Here is a 26,120-nt window from a genome sequence, read left to right as displayed (position 1 = left end):
AAAGTGATTTTAAACAAGGGGGCTTGATGTACTTTGTTACCGCCGGTGTTCGGTCATTGTTTTCCAAAGTAAAAACCAGATTGCAAATGTCTTATTTTGATTAAACACAGAAGATCGTCTTCTTTCGTGACAGACTACAGAAATCAGTGAACAATTACCATTGATATGCTGAAATCAGAGGATTTGGACAATTTTGATTTAATAATGGCTCCAACCAATTACTCATTACATAGTTGTCAATTAATTTGATAATCGATTACTTGTCGATTAATTTTGACAGCTCTAATGTCAATGCAGTACACAATGGTTTGGGTTCGTAAAATATATTATACATTTATTTTATATTAGCAGTAAAAAAACAACAACATAGTTTTAGTTTTTTTATTTATTAATAATAAAAAATATTTCTTTATTTATTTAATTTATTTATCGTATATTATAAACAGTTATACCTATGTGTTTATATTATGAACAGATATCCGTATGTGTTTATGTGTTGGCTGTTGGGTGCAGGTGGAGGGATGAGCAGCTGATGGAGGAGGAGGGGCAGACAGACAGGCGGATGTTCTGCTCTTCCCTGCCCGACACTCCATCAACTTGAGCCGACAGACGAGAGCGTGAGCCCCTCCCCGGCTACCTGCCATCCGTGTGCCCGGGAAAGTCCAGTCTAGCGGACGATTGAGCTGACTGGCCCACCGGACGAAAGGAAGCTGGCAGGGATTCGTTTAACCCTGGATCGAAAACTTGAAATTAAATCAGTGTTGATTAATTTCGCCATTTAAAATGTCCATATTACCGTTTACGCCTCCCATAGTGAAGAGGCTTCTCGGCTGGAAGAAAGGGGAGCAGAACGGCCAAGAGGAGAAATGGTGCGAAAAGGCTGTGAAAAGTCTGGTGAAGAAGTTGAAAAAGACCGGACAGTTGGACGAGTTGGAAAAGGCCATCACGACACAGAACGTCAACACCAAATGTTTAACTATCCCACGGTAAGGAAACCGAGCGCTAGCTTAGCTGAGTTAGCGCTAATGACAGCTAGCGTCTGTCCAGTCGCTAGCTTGTTAGCTTTGGCATTGCTAATATCACAATTTAGAAAAATGTTACTAGGTTTACATGGACTTAAGTGGATTCGGGGCACTTCGTTTTCATGGGATGACGTTTTAGTATTCGAGATAATATCTTTTGGCCATAAAAAAATAATGCTCAGTTTAACCTACCAGCTTATATGCATACAAGGTAAATTGCTCGAATTGAGTGCTTTGCAGGTGTGAATTGTAAATGTGTGTGGTGTGCACTAGTAATGCGCTAGTAAAAACACTGTAAATTGTTTTGTGTTGCATAAGAGGTAGACAAAAGTATGATTCAGGGGATGTTTACAGTGGACTTTGTGTAGTTGGGGAAAGATGGAACCACACTAATAGTGACGTGTGAGCACTTGATTGAGTGCCTTGTGAGGATAAGTGATGTAAAAATGGATGGATGCATAATTAAAGTCTTTCACAATTGTGAGTGACAGGTTTTTATGTCTACTCTTAGGACTCCAAACTGGGAATCCCCCTCTGTTGTACACCTCCCTCAGAATGTGGGTGGTAGCGGACATTAAAATAGCTTTTTTTGGCTTGGAATGCTCCCCAGGCTGTGGGAAGGGTGTGGGCCACTGTTTGGATTGTGGGTCCGATGCTACAGGTTTAGAGAATAACAGCTGCCTGCTGCAGACATGACAAACGTTCAGTATTCATTTCCCTCTAATGTGGGGGAAAAAGGGCTTGTCAGTACATGAAGTAACTGAGGCTAAAAGTGTCGCATGTCGTGTTTAACCGTCTTGCATCTAGCTTGTGAAATTCTTAGTTTTCCCACCTGTGTTGTTTAGTACTTACCAGAAATGATTATTTCATGTCATGTGGACTGTTTGTTCTTAAATGTCAACTCATACAATGTACAATGGAAGTCAATCTCATCCATCTTTGGTGATAATTGATGGACTTGTGGTCTATGCATTTCACTTTTTGACACTCAGTTAAAAAGCTGCTACGTAAACGAACCAAGGAACAGATTTGTTCTAATTTCCATTTCACAACCACAATTGATAATCATGATGCGCAGTAGTAGCATGGTTGACCGCATGTCTAGAGGCAAGAGTAACCCCAGTGCATTCAATCATATTGTAACGGATATTATTCAAAAGCTTTGAGTTGTTTCGATATTATAAAGAAGCTTTATCCCCATAACATTGGAAACGCTAATAGGAATTCAGAGGGGTGATAAGGAAATTCAACAAATATGACCGAAGCTGATATGGTGAAGTTCCAAATATTGAAATGTACCATCACACTCTTTGTTGTTTCAGATCATTAGACGGTCGACTCCAGGTGTCACACAAAAAAGGTCTCCCTCACGTGATCTACTGCCGCCTGTGGCGCTGGCCCGACCTGCAGTCGCACCACGAGCTGCGGGCCGTCGACCAGTGTGAATACGCCTTCCACACAAAGAAAGAGGAAGTGTGCGTGAACCCCTATCACTACCAGAGGGTGGAGACGCCGAGTGAGTGCAGCTTGCTATGACACAGTTCAAGTAACTATTCAAAAAGCAAAAGTGCCACCTGATGAATTGGAAATAACTGTTTCTCCAGTTCTGCCACCTGTTCTAGTTCCACGACATACAGACATCCCAGCAGAATTCCCACCACTGGATGACTATAGTCCCTCCGTCCCTGAAAACACAAACTTCCCTGCTGGCATTGAGCCACAGAGTAACTACATACCTGGTGAGAAGCAAGTCTATTCATTGTACACAAAGGAATGAAAACATGTAAGCTATAAAAGTACAGTCTCCTACAGAGGTCAATTCTTTTGCTTTTGTTGTATACTGAAGGCATTTGGGTTTCAGATCATAAGATGAATATGAGATAGAAGTTCAGGATTCCAGATTTTGTTTAATCGATTTTCCCCTCTACTCTGTTTCAAAATGGTTTAAAGTGGAAGTCAACTGTAAACATTTCTTGACAATAATGTGTTATATGTGACTTCACTAATCTAAACATGACATTCTGATTAATACTACATTTGTGGAACATGGGTTATGCAGCAAAATCTATCTGGTTTTTATCCATCTCAGGGGGCAACCATTTTGCCACTTGCTGTCGACTGAAGATGACATCACAGTTGCTCAGGCAACGGCCAATCACAGTGCACCTGTTTTCAAAAGCTGAGCTGTGATTGGTTGTTACTGAACCAGAACAACTGTGATGTCATTTTCAATAAACAGCAAGTGGCAAAATGGCTGCCTCCTGATATTGATTAAAAATTACTGGATTTTACTGTTTAAATTAACTCATATTCCAAAAATGTAATATTAATCAGAATACCGTATTTAGACTAGTGGAGCTCTATAGAACATATTATTCTCAAGACGTTTTTGTGGGGGTTGACTTCCTCTTTAATAGAATAAAATGTTTCACCATAAGGAAATGTGCCACATGGGTGTGAAATATGTCATTAATAATAATAACTTGACATTTTATAGCACTGCATCCAAGGACGCTATAGTTGATGTATTTATTTTTGTGACCATTTCCAGAAACCCCCCCACCAGGGTACCTGAGTGAGGATGGCGAGACGAGTGATCACCAACTTAACCACAGCATGGACACAGGTGAGTCCACTGGATACACAACTTCAGCCCAAACTTAAAATCTGTAGTTGGACTCAGTTTGTTGTTGTGTATTTTAGGTTCACCCAGCCTATCGCCCAATCCTGTGTCACCCACAAACAATAATCTTGGTAAGAATCCAGATCTTTACCGGTAAATAGATCTGCCTTTTTTTCCTCCAAAACAAGTACTCCTACTAGGCAATGACCTTTTACTAAGGCCGCATTTCCACCATGCGGTACGGTTGAGTTCCCATTGTCATGGTTTGGTACACTACATACTGATTTATATAGCTTGGGATCGTGCATGTAAATAGTGTGACATCATAGCAGCAAAATAGTCAAATGAAAGGAGAAGAAACACAAATGTCTCTTAAGTTGCACACAAAGCCTGAGGTCTTGCTGAAAATAACTTGATTCTTTAAACAAGCCAACCCATGAGACTCTCAAACAGATCCTCCATTCAAATAAACACCTGGGACTTGAATAAAGCAACGCCCACGCTCACTATTGAAGAAAGAGTGTTTAACAAAATATCAAAAAGAAAGGTGTCATCCCAGGGTGAAACATTTTGTACAAAGAATCAATTTTAATGTACCATTTTGAGTTGTAATAGTAGAGGTTTGGCCATTGTTGCTTGCTCACCAGCTACTATGAAAAGTGACGTTTGGGAGGCTAAGCCTTAAGCCAGTATACCGGAGTAATTGTGGTATAAATGGGGGTCATTGTCTGTCGTGTTCAAGTCTGCAAGGGAGGTCAGGTACAGACAGCTCCAGATAATGTAATCATGGTAATATCCGGTTGCCAGGTTATTCAATCTATGTGCAAAGCCACAAAGAGGTCAATGTTTAAAAAATAAAATAAAATAAGTGACGTCATGTCTCGGCCTTCCCGACTGGAGTCGTGAGAAAGAACTGAAGGAAAAAGATCAAAGGCAACCATTATCTGTGGCGCGCATCGTCACGATTAAATCCTAACCTCAATTGTTTTACTTTGGTCATGTTGACGTCTAACCACTTGGCTTTCATCCCAACAGACCTACAACCTGTGACGTACTGCGAGTCCGCCTTCTGGTGTTCCATCTCCTACTACGAGCTCAACCAGCGCGTCGGAGAGACCTTCCACGCGTCTCAGCCCTCGCTCACGGTCGACGGCTTCACTGACCCCTCCAACTCCGAGCGCTTCTGTCTGGGCCTGTTGTCCAACGTAAACCGCAATTCCGCTGTCGAGCTCACACGCAGACATATAGGTAATTGTCGTCTGGGATGTCGTGTCTCATGATGTTTGATTTTTGGAGTTGAGTTCAAGTGGAAGTCAACCTTAAACATTTCTTGACAATAATGTGTTGTATGTGACCTCACTAGTTTAAACATGACATTCTGATTATTATTATTATTTCTGGAATATGAGTGATACAGCAAAATGCAGCCGTTTTTATCCATCTCGGGGTGGCCATTTTGCCACTTGCTGACGACTAAAGATGACATCACAGTTGCTCAGCTCAGGCAATGACCAATCATAGCTCACCTATTTTCTGAAGCTGAACTGTGATTGGTTGTTACCTTTGACATGAGAAACTGTGATGTCATCTAAAGTCGACAGCAAGTGGAAAAATGGCCGCCCCCTGAGATGGATAAACGGCTGGATTTTGTACCCTACCTGATCCACTCAGAAAACAATCTAGTGAGGCCAACAATAATACATTTTTAAAAAGTCCAAATAATGTCCACATTTGATAGGTACTGATTCGACGTTTTTTTTTTGTTTTTTTTTGTATTTATGGCGATAGCATATAATGAAAATAAAAGTTCTCTCTATTACCTTTTCAGGACGGGGTGTTAGATTGTACTACATTGGAGGGGAAGTGTTTGCTGAGTGTCTCAGTGACAGCGCCATCTTTGTCCAGAGTCCGAATTGCAACCAGCGCTACGGCTGGCATCCCGCTACTGTCTGCAAGATCCCTCCAGGTGTGCGCACACACAGGAAGGATAGAAATAAATGTTCATGATGATTACATTTCTAACGTAACAGACATTTTTGTTTGCTATTTGTTCGGAAATGTACTTACTTGGCTTGAAATCAGGGCCAATTACATTGTAACCAAAAGGTGTTACTCTGTTTTATGAATGGCAACTAGCAGATTCGACCTTGTCATCTCCTTGAAGAGCATTTAATTGTCTGTCAATAAATTTTGTTAATGACGAAACAGTAAATAATTTTTCAACCAATCAAATGAGATAACGTCATTTCCTGTGGCCCACCTGATCATTTCAGAGCTCTGCTTGAGAATGACTGTTGACATCACTCCTCTTTGTCAGGTTGTAACTTGAAGATCTTCAACAACCAGGAGTTTGCCGCTCTTCTTGCCCAGTCCGTCAACCAGGGCTTCGAGGCGGTTTACCAGCTCACCAGGATGTGCACCATTCGCATGAGTTTTGTCAAAGGATGGGGCGCCGAGTACAGGTAAATTGACAGTCGTTAAGCTTGCCCTCCTCACGTCGTCTTCTACTTTTTAAGGAGGAATCACACTGTACTTGTATGTGGTCGTCTTTGTTGTCACAGCCTCGTTTTCCTCGGCGTGTGCATCATTGCACTTTGGGTCAACTTTCTTGGCTGAGTTAAGAAAAGGTGTTGCTCGGGATCATAAGCACACTGAGGAAGGAAGCTGGACGGGGGGGGGGTTGCTCAGAGCAAGCATGAGCCGGTTGAGTAACGGTGAAGGAATGTTGCAGGCATGCAGTGGGAGGTGAACTTGTATCAGAGACACGAGGGGGGATTCCCAAAAGGCCAGAGTCCTGCTTGTGTTTCTGGCACCTTGGATGACTTCGGGATAAGGCTGAACAATTTATTCATCAAATCGTTCATCGCAGTGTAGTAGAATGCAATTTGGAGCTCGGCTTTATTTTGTATAGTTTCCTCTATAGGCACTGTGATGTCATTTTCAGTTGACAGCAAATGGCAAAATGGCCGCCCCTGAGAAGGATAAAAACGGTTTTTTTGTTGCTTAATTAACATTCTACAACTGACTGATATTATCATAATACAATTTAACTTTTAAAAAAAAAAACACACTAAGAAACCACAATATTAGTGTCACGTAAATTGTCTCACCTTTCTTCTGTTTGGCAGACGTCAGACAGTGACCAGCACCCCCTGCTGGATAGAGCTGCATCTGAATGGTCCCTTGCAGTGGCTGGACAAAGTTCTCATACAGATGGGTTCTCCCAGCATCCACTGCTCTAGCGTGTCTTAGAGGCAGCCACGAGATGACTCGGGTTTCTCGTTCTCTCAGTGCAGATAAGGAACGACGCTTTTCATCGGATCGGCCTTCCTTGCCGACAACGGTTAACCTCACACACGTGCTGCACTTTTGCTTTGCACTGTTTAAGTCAGGGGTGGCGAGATCCGGTCCTCGAGGGCCGCAGTCCTGCTGGTTTTGGATATTTCCCTTCTTCAACACAGCTGATTCATGATCAGCTCATCAGCAAGCTCTGCAGAAACCTGATAACGAGCCTGTTAATTGGAATCAGCTGCACTTCGAGTAGGGAAATCTGCAAAACCTGCAGGACACCGGCCCTCGAGGACCGCAGTTTGCCACCCCTGGTTTAAGTGAACCCATGTGATGGGCCTTTGTTCTGCGTGTTCCATGTGCGGCCATCGGATATTATCTGTATTTTTCAGACACATCCGTCATTTCTCATTGCGATATTAAGTAGCACAGGAACAGTCTTATGTTCATAGTGATGCCATTGTCATTCCACCAACAAAGATGACAGGATTTATTATTTTTTTTATCTTAATGACACTTGGTGGCAGATCGAGACAATTTACTTTCATCTTTCTCTTACATTTTCATTGATTTTTCTCAGGAAATACAACAGAAACCTTAATACAAATTTCGTGAATTTCTGAATGTCCCTTCCTCCCTCCCATAATCTCAATTTTACCAGGTTGGCATGACAACAGAGTTTATCAGAATTTAAAACATTGATTCTATGAATGAATTAAATTAATTATTGGTCATTGTGTTCCAGTACAACGCTTTAAAATGACCATGATAAATGTGATAAAATTAATGTCACATTTTAAGTATGAGGTACTTCCCCTGACCCACAATATTTCATCATATTAATGAGAATTAGATGATTACCTAATAGGTGTTTATCTATTTTAAACAAGATCAGCACCATTAGTTCTTAGATTTAAAAAAAAATAAAAATAAAAATATGGAAAACTATTTTACTCTGTGGAAAAAAATAAATAAAAATAATTTCTAAGTTATTTTTGCATACTGTCTGTCCTGCATGGAAATATTTTATTATTCCCTCAGTATGATTGTACATAACTATTTATAGCTTGTGATTTCTTGTACCGTAGTTATGCATCGATGAAAACGGGACTGCACACGGTTGAAAATAAGGCACAAGCAGGTGTAGACTTAATTGGCTGCCTGCTTTAATGCTGACTTTTCTCAGCTCTGATCAACTTATTAATACATAAGTTTAGTGCACATAACACTGACTGATTAAACATAGTTTTGCACAGTTGTTGAGGCATGTTTGGATTGAAACAAAGGTCTTATCGCATCGTACCAACCAGTGGCCAATTTGCTCTATGTGAGTGACTGATGATGCACTTTTATTGATTGGTGTATTGCTTTAGTTCTAGTTTGTTTTTGTTTTTTTTGGCGTGTCTAAATGTATTTTCAATGCTACAGTGGAAGGCATGTGTAATTAGCCTGCTGTCCTTGGTCAGAGTCTTTGAAGTTGCCATGTCAATGACTATTCATCATGCTCTTAAAGTTCACATAATCCCTAATCTATTAAATCAGTCACGCAGTATTTGGCTAGAGAGAACTTTGTCTGCTCTTGTGGTCTTCACTATCTCTTGTACTTACATTTTATTTTGTTCAGTCACTGAGTGAAATCTATTCTTTTGCAGCCTTTTACTTTATGCAAAACATCTAATAAGAGTAAAATAAATGTCAAGTATTTGCTTCCAATGCCATAAAGTGATAGAATGCAACAATTTTCAAGATTGCCTTTTTTCTGACAGCGTGCAGTGGATTGGTTTGTATTGACATGTTTATTTTTCCCTGGTAAGAATCTGAATAAAGACATTTTTTGTAACTAATGTAAGTACATCCATTAATGCAGTGATTCCCATCCACCTTGCCATGGCATGGATTATTAAAATTGATTTATTTGATAATCATTCATTGCGCGGCTAATGGGTCAAAAAAAATATTACAAATAATGCATTTGTCAAATAATGCAAGCAGAAAAATTAAAAGCTCTTCCACCACCACAAGCAAAAGATGCAGCGGCCATATAAAGGCGATGCTTTTTCCTTCCTCTGACTTTTTTTTTTTTTTTGGTAACCTGCCTTGACAGTTTCCAAATGTAAAGTATGTGGCTTGGCTCAATACAGGCTTGGGAAACACTGCATTCACTGTATTGTATTTACATGTCAAAATGAACAGTTACACACAGCGCACCAGCCAGAAGAAATGAAAAGAGCCATTCACATGCGACAAAGACAAAAAGGCTTTATGTTGATATTACACAATGTTCATTATTGTGTCTGACAGTTCATCCTTTGTGACTTGACAGAATATTCGGTATGTTTGTATGACAGTTAATCTTAAAACAAGGCACATTGTGCCACTGTAGGAATATTTGTGACAACTGTAACCCAAGGATAACACATAAAAGTAATAATCATTTGTTATTTATGCTTCAATCACTGAGGAAGACCCTTTTTATTGCCTCGCTTGTCTCCAATATCAGTAAATGCCACTTTGAAGACGCCAAACCTGCCTACCGTACATCCACGAGCACTTCCACTTTCCAAGTGCAAGCGGCCATTTGAGGAGGCGCTGGATCTCGCGCGAGAGCCAGGAAAGGTAGGGAAGAGATATGTTGACGGGGATTTCACAGCTCACTTCCGTTAGCTCTCCTCACCCGATGATAAGCCATCTATCTCATCATCATCGCCGCCGATGGCCATCCAAAAAGCTTTTGCTACCTGGAATGCAGAAATAACGGCAGTTCGGATGTATTCTTGTAGTTATTTTGAGGTTACTCCACGACTCTTTTAGTGTAGTCGAAGCAGTTGTTTACCTTCTCTGCATGAACCTTTCTCTGCTCATGAGGTAATGATGAAGCTTTGTCTGTGAGTTGGCCAGGAGAAAGACATTATCTTATTTGATATATTACATGGATGTGTGTTTCGACTCAATTTACCTTTCATCTCTTTTAATTTGGTGAAAAGGCGTTCAAAGTTATCCACGTCTGCATCTCCAGCTGTGAGATTTGCAAGCTCCTGAATGTCTAAATTTGTCATTGCATCTGAAATGAGCAACAGTTGATTTTCGAACCATATACACAATAATACAAGACAATTCAAATGTAATTTGTAATACAACCATTTTCTCACCAACAACTGTGTTCTCTGATGAACTGTCTGCCTCTGTATGAGTTACTTCATTAGCAAGTATGACCTCTGCTGGTAGACTTGCAGACTGTAACAGAATTATTAACCAAATCATTTCAAACTAGCCTGAGAATAATTTATATAAGCTATGGTGCCACTAACTTGATCTTGACAGCTGCGAGGATTGTTGTGTCTTGCAGCCACCAAACTGCTCATTAGTCCAAAGCTCTGACTGTTCCCTGTTAGGTGACGTCAAAAAAAAATTAATATGGTATAATATAATAGAAAAAAACAATTTTATCTGACCATCTTTCATCTCCACGCTGGTCCACACATTTGCATTGAGTGCCTGGACAATTCTCTTCACTCCTGTGGATTCTGGGAAGTCATCTGCACATAAAGAGGTTAGAAATACATGTATGAATGAATGAGAGTCAATACAAAGACAATTATCAGTTTAATGAGAGTCATAAAATATAGAAAGATGGAAATTACTATTAAGAACCTTGAACAACGCAAGTTATGGCTACGGTGTTACATAAGACATGTACAGTAACTTTTTGGTGGTTGTTTTAAATCTCACTTGGATTAGTATAAATTTTGAAATATTAAAAAAAAAAAAAAAAAAATACAGTTCAAAGGTCAGTATTGTACCACATGACCGAATCTTAGAATTCATGGGAACAAGCTACACAAGGCGACACAAGGGCGATGAAATAACCGCAAATAATTTAAGGAAAATGTGTTATTTTGAATTGGTAGCCCTGAAAGTACCCAAAAAATAGTTTTCAGTTTAAAAAACCTCTGGCCTGGACTGTTATTTTTGAATGCAGTTACCTTCCAATTATATATATATATATTAAAAAAAAAAACTTCCAAAAAGTGTTTCTTTACAAAAAAAAAGCAATTACAAAATGGACGCAAAGTTTTTAATTGTAGTTAAGAATCACTACACATAAAAAGTTTGTTTTTTTTTAGGTTACTTTACTTCTGAAGCAAATTATATCCCAATCAGGTAGGAATTAGTACGCATGTGTAATTCATCCTTAAAAGAATTTCACTTTCTGAAAATTAAATACAGAAATAAAAGGGCTTTTCTACAATATTTGTATTTAGTCTCTCCTGTACATACACTATATGGAGATTAAACACGGTACGTTTTATATTGTGATTTTTGTAGAAGCTCTTTACAGCATGTATCTGTATTCATTCAAATTAGGTTGTGCATAAAGAAAATGAATGTCTTAAGTGTCCCTCACCATCTTCATCGGGCAACTCCTGAGGATTGAGCTCCACCAGCTCAAAGCTGTGAGACAAACACCACTGTTGTGCTTCATGTCTGGTAACACCTTGAAAAACAAACAGTTTTAGCAAGACATACAAATACTACGCAGAACTGTATGAACAATTTCACACTGCAGCAATGTGGAGGAAACATACCGTCTTCACAAACTCTGTCACACACTAGAATCAGCACCTCTGGAGTAATGTCCTCCACTACTGATATCCATGGATGAAGCTTTTCCAAACCATCCTTCTGCAAAATGTACATTACAGTCAGTTTCAAGACATCAATGTGTTGACATTTCCAATATATTATAATCACATACCTTTGTACTATCAAAATAAGCAACGAAAGCCTGCATGGATTGTGCAATCTCTGACGACATTTGAAAAGTGCTAGGTACGACACATAGCCTGACATCTGCTGTATAATACTTGTTGTTGATGGTCCATGGATACCACACTACTGTTTGTTCTCGTTTGCTCGCCTCTGGCAACGTCTTCGAACCGAGAATTTCTGTGACAGAAACACACAAATAACTGTCGTGGCCACACGGACAGGAAACTTGAGTGTATCGTTTGGCTAAGTTGCTTCCACGTTTGCACGGTTAGCTCCAAAATCACACCACTTTAACCAGTTAACATCTATATTTATAAGCTCATTTATTTCCGCGCAATGTGTAATATTTTAGCGAATTTCCGAGCAATTGAAGGTAAACATGTTCGCTAGCGTTAGCATGTTTGACATCATTTCTACATTTCCGAAAGCTAAGTGTCTTTACGACGCTTACGTTTTATAATTTCTTCTTCTTTAAAAGTGGCGTCACTGCTGGTGACAACCACACAGGGGATAGGCATTGTAGCTTCCTCCGAGTCTGACATTTTCAGTAAAAATGCTACAGCTACAGCTAAGCTCCGGTGGCTGCTACCGTCACGTGATGTATGGTTGGGGGGGAGCACTTCGATGAACTTTCAACTCTAACAAAGTCTTCCGGTTCAATGGCAGCCTAATGCAAATATTATTGTTTTTAGTAACGTTTTAATTTGCTTCGCCTGTGCTCTAGAAACATTATCAACATATTATTTTACATTTCTTTTTCTTTTCTTGTTAAGCTAAAATGCATCTCACCGAAAAAAAAAACGTTCATTAGGTTAGTTTTTTTATGTTTCAGTCTTTCATGTCATTAAATAATTGGTTGATTTATTTAGCGTAAACAGTAACATAAAAAAAATAAAAAAATAAAATTTAATTAAGCGGTCCAGAAAATGGAATTGGTCAATTGAATCTAACTATGTCAATGTTTTAGTTATGTTAATTATAATAATGACTTACAGGGGTAATATATCGGAATAAGGATGTACAGTATATTAATATTTCTTTTACCCACTGTTATATTACAGCACCCAGCTCCCATGTATGTACAGCATGTGTGCATAAATGGAAGGTGTAGGAGTAAAGAAGGTTTAACGTGAAACTTACAACATTAAAACATGAAACGTATCACGTTAAAATATTTGTTGTGCTTATCACATTATATTCTTTTACGTTTTTTTTCTTTTGGTGCAGTATCGATACCATACTTGGCCCAGCTGTCCCTTTTAATAATCATATGTAGCCCTTGACACTTTGCCTACCTCCAATTTAAATCTTTGTATTATTTTTTTTTTTTTAATGCTATAAACAGTGATTCTTAAAGTGTGATATGAGTGGTGAATGTTTCATTTTCACAGCTCTTTAGGTCAACACAAGTCCATGTTTACAGTGTGCTTGCTTTCTAAGTTCATAATTATACTCAATATGTGTGGATCAGGATCCTTTTAGATGTGTGCAGCAAAAGAGCAAGAGAAGTAAGAACTATAAATGTAGGTTAATGTAAGATGAATGTAGGTTAGTGCATTCATAGAGGGTACTCTTGCCCACTATCAGTTCTGTGCATCTTAATACAAGTGCTTTCAAAGTTAAAGCGTTAACTAATGAATTAATCACACAAAAAAATTAACGCATTTTTCATGTATTAACGCAGATTAATCACAACATTAATTTTGAGCGCAGAATGATCCTTTAGCTGACAGCTGATGGTTAAGTTAAAGGTAGCACAGGTTGTGTTTGAGCAATTTACATAACTCCATGATTTAAAGTAAAGCATTTAATAAATGTTAGTGTATGACATTCAGAATATTTGTTCATGTCAAAATATTGGGGTCATTTTTTCTATTTTAAATTATGCAAGTAATTAACCGATTAGAAAAAGAGGAGGATGAGCGTGTGCAGTGGATACATTTTTTTTTGAAGACATCCTAACAAGCGCTCTTCAAATTTGTCAGTAAAATTTTTTGCTAAAAAGCCTTTAATTAAGCAATTAATTATGATTAATAAAAATTCCAAGATGTGATTAATCTGATTAAAAATTTTAATCATTTGACAGCTCTACCTCATACATCAATAATATACATTAAAGAGTGGAATTTGGTATAATAAAATTCAATTATTACTTGGTAATGCAAAAAAAAAGTAAAATTATTGATGGATTTGTACAGCTTCCTGTACAATTGTTTTATACTGTATTTTGTGTCCTTACCACAGCAGAGAATGTGACCTCAATATTTTGATGTTGATGAACGATTGCGCTATTTTGTTATGAGTCATAATTTCTCATTATTCACTCTTTTTGTCGGGAAACAGACACTAATCAAAATATAAGAAAGCATTCTCATCATAGCAGCACTTTTGCCCTGCACAGTGGAAAGATTCTGGGTTTGAATCTCAGATAGGCCTTGCTTTGTGGAGTTTGCATCTTCTGGCACGACTCCCACATTCCAGAAAAATACATGCAAGATGAATTGAGGAAATTAAATTGTCCATAATATGATTGTTTGTCTGTATGTGACCTGTATGACCTAAAATTACCTGTGATACGTTCCAGCTCACGTGCGACCCTAATGAGGACAAGCAGTATAGAAAGTGATGGATGGTTAATGGAACATCATATTTTTCAGTTATTCACTTTGAAAAGGTTTACATTGATTCCTTTTGTCCATAATGTTTTGATATTAATTGCACATGAAGCCCATGAACTAAGATGAATTGGCTTATATTTACTCCTTCAGTCTGCAGGATCGACTCTTCATGCTGGAGTGAAGAGTGATGGTAGAGCCCTCCGCATTCATCGTCGCTTAAAGGTCTCACGCACAGAGCAATGGTGACATAAAGGTCACCGGGCTGAGCGCTGACAGCCCTCCCCTGTCACAACAAACACATCCATTTTCTGCAAAGGTCGGTATTCCTTTTAGATATAGTTTCCACACTTTCCACACTTATGTTTCGGCGACTCGGCGCCTGACATGACGTGACAAGACGAGACTGTCACCGTGATATTGTACAGATGGAAGAGTTGGCCGCAGAAAGCAGCAGATTGCAGCACATCAGCATTCTTCGAAAGAAACAGGCGCTTGATTGCTGCGCTATGGGCTAGTGCTCGACAGCTGTCTCAGGACAGACGCTCGTACCTGCTCTAGCATGCCAATAAGACAGCCGTAGCTTCCCCAACTGCTAATCACTGGCGATCTGCCGACTCCTCCTTCTGAAAGTCGCACAAGCTTTACAATATGCTGCACCTGAGACAGGGGATTGGGCTTCTCTGTAAAAAAAAAAAAATGGTCGGTGCCCCGTTTTCACAGCCCAGTAGGAGACAGATGTGTGCCTTTAAGCGCAGCATCTCTCAGCACCTGGCCTCTTCCTGTGGTCTGTCAGAGAGCTCAGTGGTCTGCGGAGAACAAGGATGGTGGTGGGGGGGCGGTGGGGAGTGCACATTAGGTGGCGTCAGGAGGATCTGCCCAAACTTATGTTTTATGAGTGATGACACATTTGAATCAAGGCGAGAATAACAATTAGAAGGCGCCAGAAGTTTTTCAGTTTTCAATTTATTCTATTTGAGTTATCTATGATGCACTACACACAAAACTATTGGGTCAGTTTGTTTGTTTGTTTGTTTGTCTTTCAACTGTTGGGTTGACCCTGGTGGGTCAGAGGATGGTAATAATAATAATGGTAATAAATAAAAGTTAAGAAGTTCTTCTCTAGTTAAAAAAAAAAAAAAAGAAAAGAAAAGAAAAAAAAGCTTAAAAAAATGAAACCTCTTGCTTTTCCACATCCAGCACAGGGTGTCTTAAACTTGTGTTGGTTACCACAAAATCTATCAAAGCGCAGATGATGCCTGGGGTGAGCACATATGGTGTGGAAGGAAGATTTTGAAACTCACAGTCTAATTCAGGGATAGGCAACTGGTTGCCCGTGGGCCGCATGTGGCCCACACTGTGGGTGACCCCTCAAATAATTGAAAAAATAAATTAAATAGCTCAAAAATGTTTTTTTTTTCTTCTTTCACTAGCATGGATTTACCCATTTGTGATTTTTTTTCAAAAGATATATTTTTTTCATTTGTAAATTTTTTTCTTTTTCTTTTCTTTTTTTTTGAAGGGGTGGGAGTGGGGGGGAAGCCAACCCCCATTTATTATTATTATTATTCTATTATTTATTTATTTATTATTTTTTTGCAGGAAAAAACCATAATGGAGGCTTCTCCGGATTTTTTTGAAGAATTTTAGGGGTTTCCAAAAATATATATTTATTTTAGGGTCGTCAAAATTAAAGTGTTAACTCTGGAGATTAAATTCATTAAAGCGTTACTTTATTTTTTTTTAAACAGTTAACTCAGTTTGCAGCCACATTTGGAAGTGTCACAAGAGGGAAGAAGATGACTAAACATGGACTATAGGTAGTATTACTTTCTGATTTACTTGCTTGGTGCTTGTTGGAGAACTCTTAAGTGATTTGCACACTTTGAAGAGCAATATTCAAATAGCTTAATTAGCAGAGCTATGGAATCCAAGTCCAGAAAGTACATTGTGATTAATCACGATTAATTACAGAAAATTATGCGATTAATTAGTTAAAAATATTTTAATCGTTTGACAGCACTAATTTATATATTTATTTATCATTGTAGTTACTGCCCAACATGAGAATTTTTGCTATTCGCGGGCCAACATGTATTTTGTCAATATTTAAAAATGGTATTTTTGTCATCCATCTTGGTAGGATATTTGTGGTCGTGTGTGAGGAGCAAAATGTCACATTTTATTTCACATAAAAGGACTGTGTTTGTTTATGGTATGACGTATTAACTTAGTATTCATGCCCATTTTTGGGAGCAGCAATTTTCTAGTTATTACCCAACATGAGAATTTTTGCTATTTGCCGATTACATGTATTTTGTCAAGATTTAAAAATGGCATTTTTGTCATACATCTTGCTAGGATGTTTGTGGTCATATGTGAGGAGCAAAATTTCATGTTTTAGGAGCAGCAATTTTTGATGCTACATATTGTCTAAAATCCATTCCTTTGAATCTGTGGACTGTCTGCATACAATATTACATAACATAAGAGCAGAACCTTTTATTGTCACGGAATACAGCTTTTTTCCATGACTAAATAATGCGGTTGCATGTTTTCCCTATCAGCAAAGATCTCTGTGCACTCATCAAGGTTGGACATGTTTAAGAGCACTGACACTTCATTAATTAGCACCTCCAAGTTCATTTAGTTTTAGCGCCACTCGGTGTGTGTATACACGCGCAAAATGTATGTTCTCTCTCTTTAAACATTCAACGCCTGTTAATTAAACCTGCTTATCTTCCCCTGGCAGTGGCATCATGTACCTCGCTGATTGGGTTAATTGTGAGAAGATGTTTCTAAAGTAAACGCCTAAATTAATTAAAGTGTTTTTTTATGCTTGGTTTGCTTCTGTTCGCCCAGAGAGAGATTGCTTTGATGTGTTTGAGCAATGCAGCGATGTGATGATTTGTGCCTGTGATCACTTCCTCTCTCCATCCTCAGCATCTGGCAGCCAACTGGAAACACACCCGGTCTTCCGAACGAACCATTATCCACATCATTTCATTAGGTAGCGTCCGCTTCTGTTCACACACATCCAGTCTCACAAATCGGTGGCCACGGAGGAAGTCAGTCTCATTCAAAATAATTCTCTGCATGAAGATGACTGTCCTCATGCCGCGGAGCAGAACAATTTTGTCTCAATTGCCCTTTAATTTGCAGATTAGGCAAATGAAAAGCCATTACGTTAAATATTTGCAATTGGCACAAAGGTGTTGTTTTCCCGCTGTGATAAAATCTAATAAAGTGAAGACAAAATTGTCTTTTTGCATCCAAGGCAGCGCAAACTATGATCCCTGTTCCGATTGAACCGCCGCGCTCACATTTCGACTATAATCAGGCGTGCGCATTGTAAATCATTTTTGCAGGCGTCTAAAATTATTGGGCCTAATTACTAGCAGATGGAACGCTTTATGTGCACTCGGGGTGGCTACAGAGGGTGCTGTGTGAACAAGGATAATTAGAAAGTTGAACCCCATTGTTGTTAATTAGCATGAATCCAATCATTTAATTACCTTGATTCAGTTGAGGATTGTGGCTCAGGCAGAAATCCAGAGTGCGCTCCTGGAGGTGTTGCTGGATGGAGCCCAGCGGTGGCTGGACATGATGCAACAGGTCCTCCCCCGCTGAAATATCATCCCAAATTAATCATCAGACTACACCTCTGTATGATTAGACTTAACGACCCCACCCCCAAGGTCTATTAGGGAACTCAACAGGGGGTATAGTTGTGCCGAGATACACATTTGGAGTAAGGCAATTAGAGAAGATAGGAAGCAGCGGTGTTGGCATATTTTGTGGCCTTGTTCTGACAGGATACCCTCAAGAGCCGTGTGGTTGAGCTCGAGGCAATTTTCCGTCCTGCGGAACATCCACATCGGCATATAAACAAAAAAGGTAGGGGGTTGACATACCATAATACCTTTGCATGGAACCTCATCTTCTGCATGTCATATTTTTCAGCGGGACATAAGTTCCGTAGCATCTAGAGGACATCTTGTACTATTAATCTAGCCTGTAATTTCAGTTTTCTTTTTTTCTTTCAGCTTTAACTGTCTGATTTCTACTCCTTCATACTATTTCCTGAAAGGAATTGAGAGGAAATGTGAGCTGCATGTGCTGAGCTGTCTATAGAGCTGTGATACTAAACCACCATGCAGGCCCGAGGCACATTATTGAGAGATCGTCAAGTGTGTCTGTGTGACACGATCCAATTTCATATTTCTTTTATTCCATTGTCACAAAAATGATTATTTATTTACAACAAATAGTGTTTCGTTTTTCATCATAGTGACGGGCAGAACAATTAAATGCTCTACCACTAGATGGCGGAAGGTACAATCAACCTGAGCACACCTGTTGCCATTAATCAGTGGCAGGCCTCCAGACTAACTTTTTTTTTTTTTTTTTTTTTTTACTGAGCTCAGTAGTTCCTAACCTGAAATACAATAAAATGGTTCAGGGCACACACTATAAATTGACTTGCAAAATAAATATTCATTCCACTCATTTTCACTATATTACTGATACTGTATATGGGTTGAAGTGTGGAGAAGTTTGACAGAAATGAATAATATTCAACAACAGTAATTATATATATTAAAAATATATAATAAAGGTAGATTCAATGATGTTCTCAAAAAGTGGATGCCAAACATCTGTTTGTCACGTTTAAAAAAAACTGCATGCGGAAGACCATCCTACCAGCTTTCCTGCTCGTCTGGGGGAAACGCCTCTCAAATGTCGCTAACATCCGAGCTCATCATCATCATCTTCATCAATCTCGGCAGCCGGCCTTGCTTCATACAGACGTCCTCCTGCGGCTCTCAGCTATTTTCAAAGTACATGGTCAGCTAGGTGGAGCTACAACGATAAATGGCCGAATCCGAAGCTCACTACACGACTCTGGCTACATGCTACAAACACTCGAAGTGCGCATGCGCAGCTAGGAACGAGTACGCACGACGTCGTTATTGAGTGACAGGATCGAGAAACAATCGTTAAGATGATCCACCCGGAAGACGCAGCCACAAAAAATATCCTTGAGCCCACCTTTAAAATCAGCAAATTTACTGGTTGCACTGGTACAAGTGGATGGAAATTTTAGTTGCACTTAACAGTCTGGAGCCCTGCGTGATGGAATAAACCTAGAGGGTGAGGTTGTAATAATAATAATGATAATAATAATAATAATAATAATAATAAAGAACACTTTTTTGTCATACTTGTTAATGAGATAAAAATAGTACATTAATAAAATGATCTATGGAAAAAACAGCCCTTTCTTGTCCCATCTTGTACCTCTAATGGGATTTTTAAGAAACCACCGCGGCTAAGGAAAAACAACCAATCGGAGATAGAGGGCGTGGCTGAGGAGGTGTCAGTTATTTGCCATTCAATCGGGGGCACACACCTCCCACCGACCTGTTATCTTGGGCTTCAGGAGCGTTGCTGAAACCACAGGCACATTTTTGAGGGTGCTGAAACACCCCTAAAATAAATCCAAGCACCCTCAAAATTTTATTTTGACAACATTTTATTTACTGTATGTCATAATTTTTACAAGCTAGAGAGTAGTGTTAAGACAAAAGGAGGAATCCTAACCGAATTGATGGGCCATTTACTGTTTCACTGTACATTTGTACATTTGTAGACTTGCATGGCTTGATTTGACATTTGATCAGTTAAAGAAACAGTCCCATTGTGAATATAGTTTTAGCCAGTAATATTGATTCTGAAGACCGTTGGTAGATTAGATTGACATGGCAGCACATAGAAGCTGAACTCTAATTTTGGGTGAACAAAATAAATCCTACATCCATGTATTGGAAGCAGTGCAGCCGAGAGAAAGAGACAGTTGGAAATAAATCAATACAATTCTATGGAGCAAACGTTGGAATTTAGGTTGTAAATAGGCCAGCGCTTCAACAGAAAACAACTGCCATTTGTACAACAGAATAAAAGTGTTCTGTTCAACTAAACAGCCCAAGATTTTGAGTAAATTATTTGGTGGTTTGCCATGATTTTTTTTTCTAATATAAATGTGTCCCGGGCGGCACGGTAGTCGAGTGGTTAGCACGTCCGCTTCCCAGTTCTGAGGTCTCCGGTTCGAGTCCAGGCTCGGACCTTCCTGGGTGGAGTTTGCATGTTCTTCCCGTGCCCGCGTGGGTCTTCTCCGGGTACTCCGGTCTCCTCCCACATTCCAAAGACATGCATGGCAGGTTAATTGGGCGCTCCGAATTGTCCCTAGGTGTGCGTGTGAGTGTGGATGGTTGTTCGTCTCTGTGTGCCCTGCGATTGGTTGGCAACCAGTCCAGGGTGTCCCCCGCCTACTGCCCAGAGACAGCTGAGATAGGCGCCAGCAGCCCCCGCGACCCTTGTGAGGAATAAGCGGTCAAGAAAATGGATGGATGGATGGAAATGTGTCCCTTTTCTCAATATCGTGTGGGAAACGCTGCAAGTATGTGCAGTTTGTGAATGATCCTGTAGGGGGTGGTAGAGGAGATGGTAACCAAGTAGTGTACTGTTTTCAGTGGAGCCACACTTTGCTTTTGAAATTGAACATCTGTTTTGTTTTGGGGTAAACACATCAGAGGGATATAGTTTGATTTAATTATTATACGTTTAATGGTTTACATCCCGCTTTCTTTGTTTTGATTAACTCCATTTAACGGCTACATTTTTAGAGTTTGTGCATTGTTTTTTTATGGCCTCAATCTGATAAAATTTCTGCATTAGCGTTTAACATCCTGTCTATCTATGCATTTATTACACCCTTTTGCATTACCGTGGAGTGGATATTCTTCATTTATTTCTATTGATCTCCCCACTGTTTTGTTGTTACAACGCACCAGACGTGTTGCTGAGATGAATCACTGCTACCTATGGCTGCCAGCGCATTCTGCCAGTGACAGAAGGGATAATTCCTTGCGGATCAAATAAATACAGATGTGGAGTAATTAGTTGTATTCCCAAGGAGCTCATTGCTAGCACACATTAAAGACGTGAAGGATAGGATGGGCCTCCCATCGGCAGCTTTTATCAATTCAACCTGCTGGAAAACAGGAGAGGTCAAACGCCTGCTGGCTATTACAATAATAGATCTGTTGTGTGTACACAGTGATAAATCAGGTCAAGAACAACCGTTGGAAAGTAACTTTGTAGCCGCAGTAATCTTTCTGCCCTTCTCTCCAGCAGACTTGTAATGAGTATGTGTCTTAGCACATTCCTGAAGTACACTCCTCGCACCCTGAGAATCAACACCAAGATTCTAAAACTAAAATTAAATGTAAATCAATGTATTATTATTGTTAAAAATATTAAATATCGAAGCCTCTCTGCAGGCAGTCTCAAACAAAACTGATCCTTATTTTGTCAAAAGGCACATTTTTGATTTTGTTTAATCTCGCACAAATTGCTGCTTTGCCATGCAGTGTAACTGTATATTGACTCTCATCTCATCTGAATAGCTTCATTTCAGATCCATGCAGTTGTTGCCTGAATTAATGATTTTAAGTATCACACTTTGTTTTTATGGCTCCCTCCAAAGAGCATGTTTTAGAAAAGCTGCACAAATTACAGTTTATTGCCATTATATATATATATATATATATATATATATATATATATATATATATATATATATATATATATATATATTTATACCCCATGCCAAGGAATGAGCCACTTAAAGTTAACATCTTAGCAACTAGATAAACAGCAGATGACATTACAGTAAGATTGTGCCCATTGTTGAGATGAGGCAGTTAAAAAATAGACTGGATTCCAAACTGCTGGGAAACGCACGAGAAAAGGTCGCCATGCGGTCCGAAGGGCATTGTTATTCTTATGCTTGTGTTCTAAATCTACATTGAGTTGACAGAATTGATATTCCAAAAGTAAATAATTTGACCAAAAACTTAGTAACACCGCCATTTTGACTTGTGGCAACTGAGTGATGACAGCAAAAGCGATACAGTTACTGATCCCTCTGTTTACAGCAAACAAATGCCATTATTTTTTTCCAACAAAAAAAGGAAAAATATACATCAATGATCATGCCCAAAGATGTACATGATAAAATCTTCTTCTTCTTCAGATTGGGGCTCTCTCAAAGTGAATGTGTGCTGCCATCTGTGGTTGAAAGTGGAATTACAGCACATCCAATACTTCATATAGGAAAGTTGGAGCATAACAGTAGGTTTCTTTTTTTTTTAAATGCTTTATTGAACCAACTGTTGCAAATTTACATCAATACCATCAAGACGATCAAGCCACTGCAACGATAAAACAGACAAAAAAAAAAAACATAAAACAAATATTAAAATACCAGGGGAATACAATACTCAAAACAAAACAAAATATATTAATGAAAATAAAAAGTCAGTTTTTATCCATATAACTCAATTTCACGCAAGTCCTCACAGCCTTTTTATTCTGGCAGCCACTGACTGATTGCATATATCTGAAAGTCTTTATAAAATAAAGAAAAGCGTGGTTTGTGAGTCCCAAATTTACATTTGTGTATGTAGAACTTTGCTAATATAATCAGCAAATTTACCACAAAAACAATTCTTTGTCATATTTACCCCTCTTTAGAAAATAACCAAAAACAACATGCTCATAAAACAAAACAAAATTTTCCATAACATTACTACAAATAAATCTTACAAGATTCTTCCATAATTTTTTGGTGAACTCACAATGCCAGAAAAGATGTGACACAGTTTGGGGAAAAGCTAAACAAAAGGAGCACCTAGTGTCAATATCATTTTTAAATTTTTTCATGAAATGTTTTACAGGGTAAATTTTATGTAAAATTTTAAAGGAAATCTCTCTAATTTTGTTAGTAATAAAACATTTACGAGGCAACAACCAGTGCATAATAGTAGGTTAAATCTGTGTTCTTCTTCTTCAAATTGGCAACGTCTCAAAGTGAATGTGCACTGCCATCTGTGGTCGAAAGTGAAATTACAGCGCATCCAATACTTCAGAGAGGAAAGTTGAAGCATAATGGTATTTTTTAAAATCTGCCAAATGGGAGTAGGACCGCAAACCTTAAACTTTCTGCAACTTTTTACAAATAAATATTCAGAATTAAAACTGTGACATTGTTATGATACTAAAAAAAAATAGCAGCATTTGTTCTCCAAAGCAGTTCAAACCGAAACGGAGCCCAAACAAATAAAATGTGTTTAATGATTGCTAAACTATTCATTCACCACGGTTGTAATCTGTGCACAAGCCCCTGGCTCTTATGTCTCATATGCTTACAAATAGCTTTTGATTTTCTGTCATGTGTTAATTACCGCATTTTGCCATTTAATGGGGAGCTTTGTGTAAACTATTTACAGCCTAATGACTGTGAGCTAGCAGCACAACCATTTTACTTTTTTATTCCTTTTGAAAGGAGCATCATTCATCTCCAACTTCTTGTTCTCTGATTTTGCTCCCATTAGCTCATCCCCTCATTCATGGCGTATGTGCGGAGCGGAGCTGTAATTGTTGTGGCATCGGGGCCGTTAATTACGGTAGAGAGAGGCTGAGCCGCCGCCAAGGTCCATAATTGCGGCCGAGGCAGCACAGAAGCGTAAATGGAGTTTGTTTCACCAGCTGGGGTCCCATGGAGAGGGAAGAGTGCCGAGGCCCCCGAGTGGAGGCCCACAGCCTCGGGGCCTTGGGGCCATATGGACACAACACTTTAACTGGCCTTTATTCTAAACCGCGCTCTTTTAATCAAAGCAAAGCCCACATCCTGTGTTCCGCATTGCCTGAATCTTTTTATCATCGTGAGATTGTTTTGCCATAAAATACATTAACCGCTTTAATGCTTAACGACGGCCTTCTGCTCTTCTGCCAGCTAATATTCAAGATAGCAATTTGGAATGTGTCGAAAGATTATAAAGGTTCGAACAAACAAGCATGAATATTTGATCCGTTCACAGCAGAAACTGTAGATGGATGTTTTGCCGTTTATTTTGAGATACAACTCTCATTAGGCGGGCACTCAGCCGAAATACACGCAATAACGCAGATTCCAAATAGATTCATTATTTGGGGAGGACAGTTATTAGTTTCTCCTAAAATAATACTGATGAATATTTCATGAAAAACTAATTATTATTGCCAATTAATATTTAAAATCCAAAAACCATGATTTTTTTCCCTCCAAAATAATTGTTCACTAAAAAGTGACAATTAAATTCCATATTAAACAAATATGTTTCTGTGAAAAGCCAAATTTCTTTAGCGCCCAATATAATTTTCATTAGCTACCACGGACACATTTGTTTAATTATGACTTGTTGAGGCTCAGCATGAGGAAGCTGACTCTTGATAATTCAATGTAAGCTTTTAGAATAAACCAACCATCATATCCCCCTCTGGCTGTGTACAACAACAGCGAAAAAGGAAGAAGAGGAGGATGAAGCGGTACGGCAGGAGGGGGTCCCCCCGCAGCCTCGGGCACGATGTTTGAGCCTCCCGAAAAGCCCCGGGGCCTGTTTGAGCTCTTCCACACACAAAGAGGTTAAAGACATGTAGATCTGCAGCCATGCAACGCCTGAAGGGGGCCATACACTCTTAAGCACTCTCACAGCTTGCATATGGATCATTAAGCACAAGAGGGTAAAAATTACACCTAATAGCGTCAACAGATGGAGGCCTTGGTTTTTTTTTTTTGTTGTCACAAACAAATCTTGAGCAATACCTTATTTAGGTTAGGCTTGACATTTAATAAGCAGTGCCACAAAAGAAGTGACAAAAATGTGCATATTGTTGAGGTTGTAATTAATTACAATGAAAGTTTGTGTGACCCACTAATTTTTGCCACACATCATATAATGTGGATATAAAATAGGGTGGATCTAAAAAAAGTCTCCACACCCTTTTTTTTGTAGTTTTGAGAGCAGGTTTTAGACTATGCATCATTAAAACTGCTTGGTTAAAACTTACCCAAAATTAGTTCAAATAAAATATTTTTAAGCCAGCTGTCTTAAGGGTGTGCTTGGACATTTTGGTTGTAATTCCAAAAGGTATATTTGGCACAAGCACACCTGCAGAACCGTACCTGCATTGAAACATGGTGGTGGTCTTCAGCTTCATCTGAGGTCTTGGACAAGGTGGAGGGAATTATGAACAGTTCCAAATATACTGCTTAAAAAAAATGAAAGGAATGAAGTGTTTCCTTTTATTGTTTTGAGCAGTGTATATGCTATGTATATATGTACTGCTCCAAAATATCAAAACTCCGTTCTTTTCATTTTTTTTTTAGTAGTGTACTAGTTAGAGAGATTCCAGGTTTTTTGTTTGTTTTTCAAAAAAAAAAAATCACAAAAAAAAAAAAAGACATTTAAACAGGGTGTGTACACTTTTCATATTGTGATTGGCCAGTGAATAGCATTTATCAGCACATTTTGTGAGTTTTTAACTTTTTATCTAAAAATAAAAGAAAAAAACAACTTCAGGTAATTTTTTTTTCCCACTTTAAACTTTGGCGCATGTTTTGTCATTGTTGCCCAATTGTATAATGTTGAGGTAGGTAGGTAAGTAGGTGTTGAGGATACACGATCTCCAGCTTCTCTTCAGGTGTGTAACTATGAAGGTGTACAATTGATTTTGATTAAAATTATGATTAGAAATTGTGCGGTGCTCTCCTGTCCTCCCTGTCCTCTGTAATATCTTTGTCTGCTGTAATGGTGTAAGCCTGCATCTTTAAAACTCATGTGCTCCCAAAAACGTATAAATAGTTTCTTTTAAAAGTGTTTTATATGTCCCAAAGACGTATTTATACGTTTTTTTGTT

General features: G+C 38.8%; 3 protein-coding genes and 1 long non-coding RNA gene across 8 annotated transcripts in view; 2 read left to right on the top strand and 2 right to left on the bottom strand.

Annotated features, from left to right (window-relative positions):
* The window catches only part of smad3b (SMAD family member 3b), a 141,747-nt gene extending 133,075 nt beyond the window's left edge, over window positions 1–8,672 (top strand). For all 4 annotated transcript variants that reach the window (XM_077516761.1, XM_077516762.1, XM_077516760.1 and 1 more), the window contains 9 exons: window positions 514–986; window positions 2,345–2,538; window positions 2,627–2,761; window positions 3,574–3,648; window positions 3,726–3,776; window positions 4,681–4,893; window positions 5,474–5,611; window positions 5,963–6,107; window positions 6,774–8,672. In XM_077516761.1, the coding sequence (XP_077372887.1) occupies window positions 784–986; window positions 2,345–2,538; window positions 2,627–2,761; window positions 3,574–3,648; window positions 3,726–3,776; window positions 4,681–4,893; window positions 5,474–5,611; window positions 5,963–6,107; window positions 6,774–6,897 (1,278 nt within the window). In that variant the 5' untranslated portion in view covers window positions 514–783 and the 3' untranslated portion in view covers window positions 6,898–8,672. The remainder of the gene's footprint in view (window positions 1–513; window positions 987–2,344; window positions 2,539–2,626; window positions 2,762–3,573; window positions 3,649–3,725; window positions 3,777–4,680; window positions 4,894–5,473; window positions 5,612–5,962; window positions 6,108–6,773) is intronic.
* Window positions 8,673–9,166: 494 nt separating this feature from the next.
* Window positions 9,167–12,348, bottom strand: aagab (alpha and gamma adaptin binding protein). The gene is made up of 10 exons (XM_077516765.1): window positions 12,155–12,348; window positions 11,690–11,880; window positions 11,520–11,616; window positions 11,339–11,428; window positions 10,386–10,469; window positions 10,242–10,318; window positions 10,083–10,167; window positions 9,890–9,994; window positions 9,767–9,816; window positions 9,167–9,671 (listed from the first exon to the last, which is right to left on the bottom strand). The coding sequence occupies exons 1-10, from the start codon at window positions 12,243–12,245 to the stop codon at window positions 9,594–9,596; spliced, it is 948 nt and encodes a 315-aa protein (XP_077372891.1). The 5' UTR covers window positions 12,246–12,348; the 3' UTR covers window positions 9,167–9,593.
* Window positions 12,349–14,271: 1,923 nt separating this feature from the next.
* LOC144016093 (uncharacterized) lies at window positions 14,272–19,208 on the bottom strand. 2 transcript variants are annotated; one of them, XR_013282842.1, is made up of 6 exons: window positions 19,023–19,208; window positions 17,834–17,944; window positions 15,090–15,127; window positions 14,871–15,001; window positions 14,464–14,604; window positions 14,272–14,300 (listed from the first exon to the last, which is right to left on the bottom strand). XR_013282842.1 is itself a non-coding variant. In XM_077516768.1 (5 exons), exons 1-5 carry the CDS (start codon window positions 19,069–19,071, stop codon window positions 14,289–14,291), a joined length of 444 nt encoding a protein of 147 aa, XP_077372894.1. In that variant the 5' UTR covers window positions 19,072–19,208; the 3' UTR covers window positions 14,272–14,288. The 2 variants fall into 2 exon arrangements, 1 of the variants encoding a protein (XP_077372894.1); XM_077516768.1 differs by lacking the exon at window positions 15,090–15,127.
* LOC144016096 (uncharacterized) lies at window positions 18,093–24,947 on the top strand. Its single transcript, XR_013282844.1, has 3 exons — window positions 18,093–18,215; window positions 22,417–22,514; window positions 24,721–24,947. It is a non-coding gene; the product is annotated as an uncharacterized LOC144016096 (long non-coding RNA).
* The last annotated feature ends 1,173 nt before the right edge of the window (window positions 24,948–26,120 follow it).

Source organism: Festucalex cinctus, chromosome 3 (genome assembly GCF_051991245.1).
Source record: "Festucalex cinctus isolate MCC-2025b chromosome 3, RoL_Fcin_1.0, whole genome shotgun sequence".
NCBI lineage: Eukaryota > Metazoa > Chordata > Actinopteri > Syngnathiformes > Syngnathidae > Festucalex > Festucalex cinctus.
Note: the sequence above shows the minus strand (reverse complement) of the source record. Positions and strands in the feature narration are given on the sequence as shown.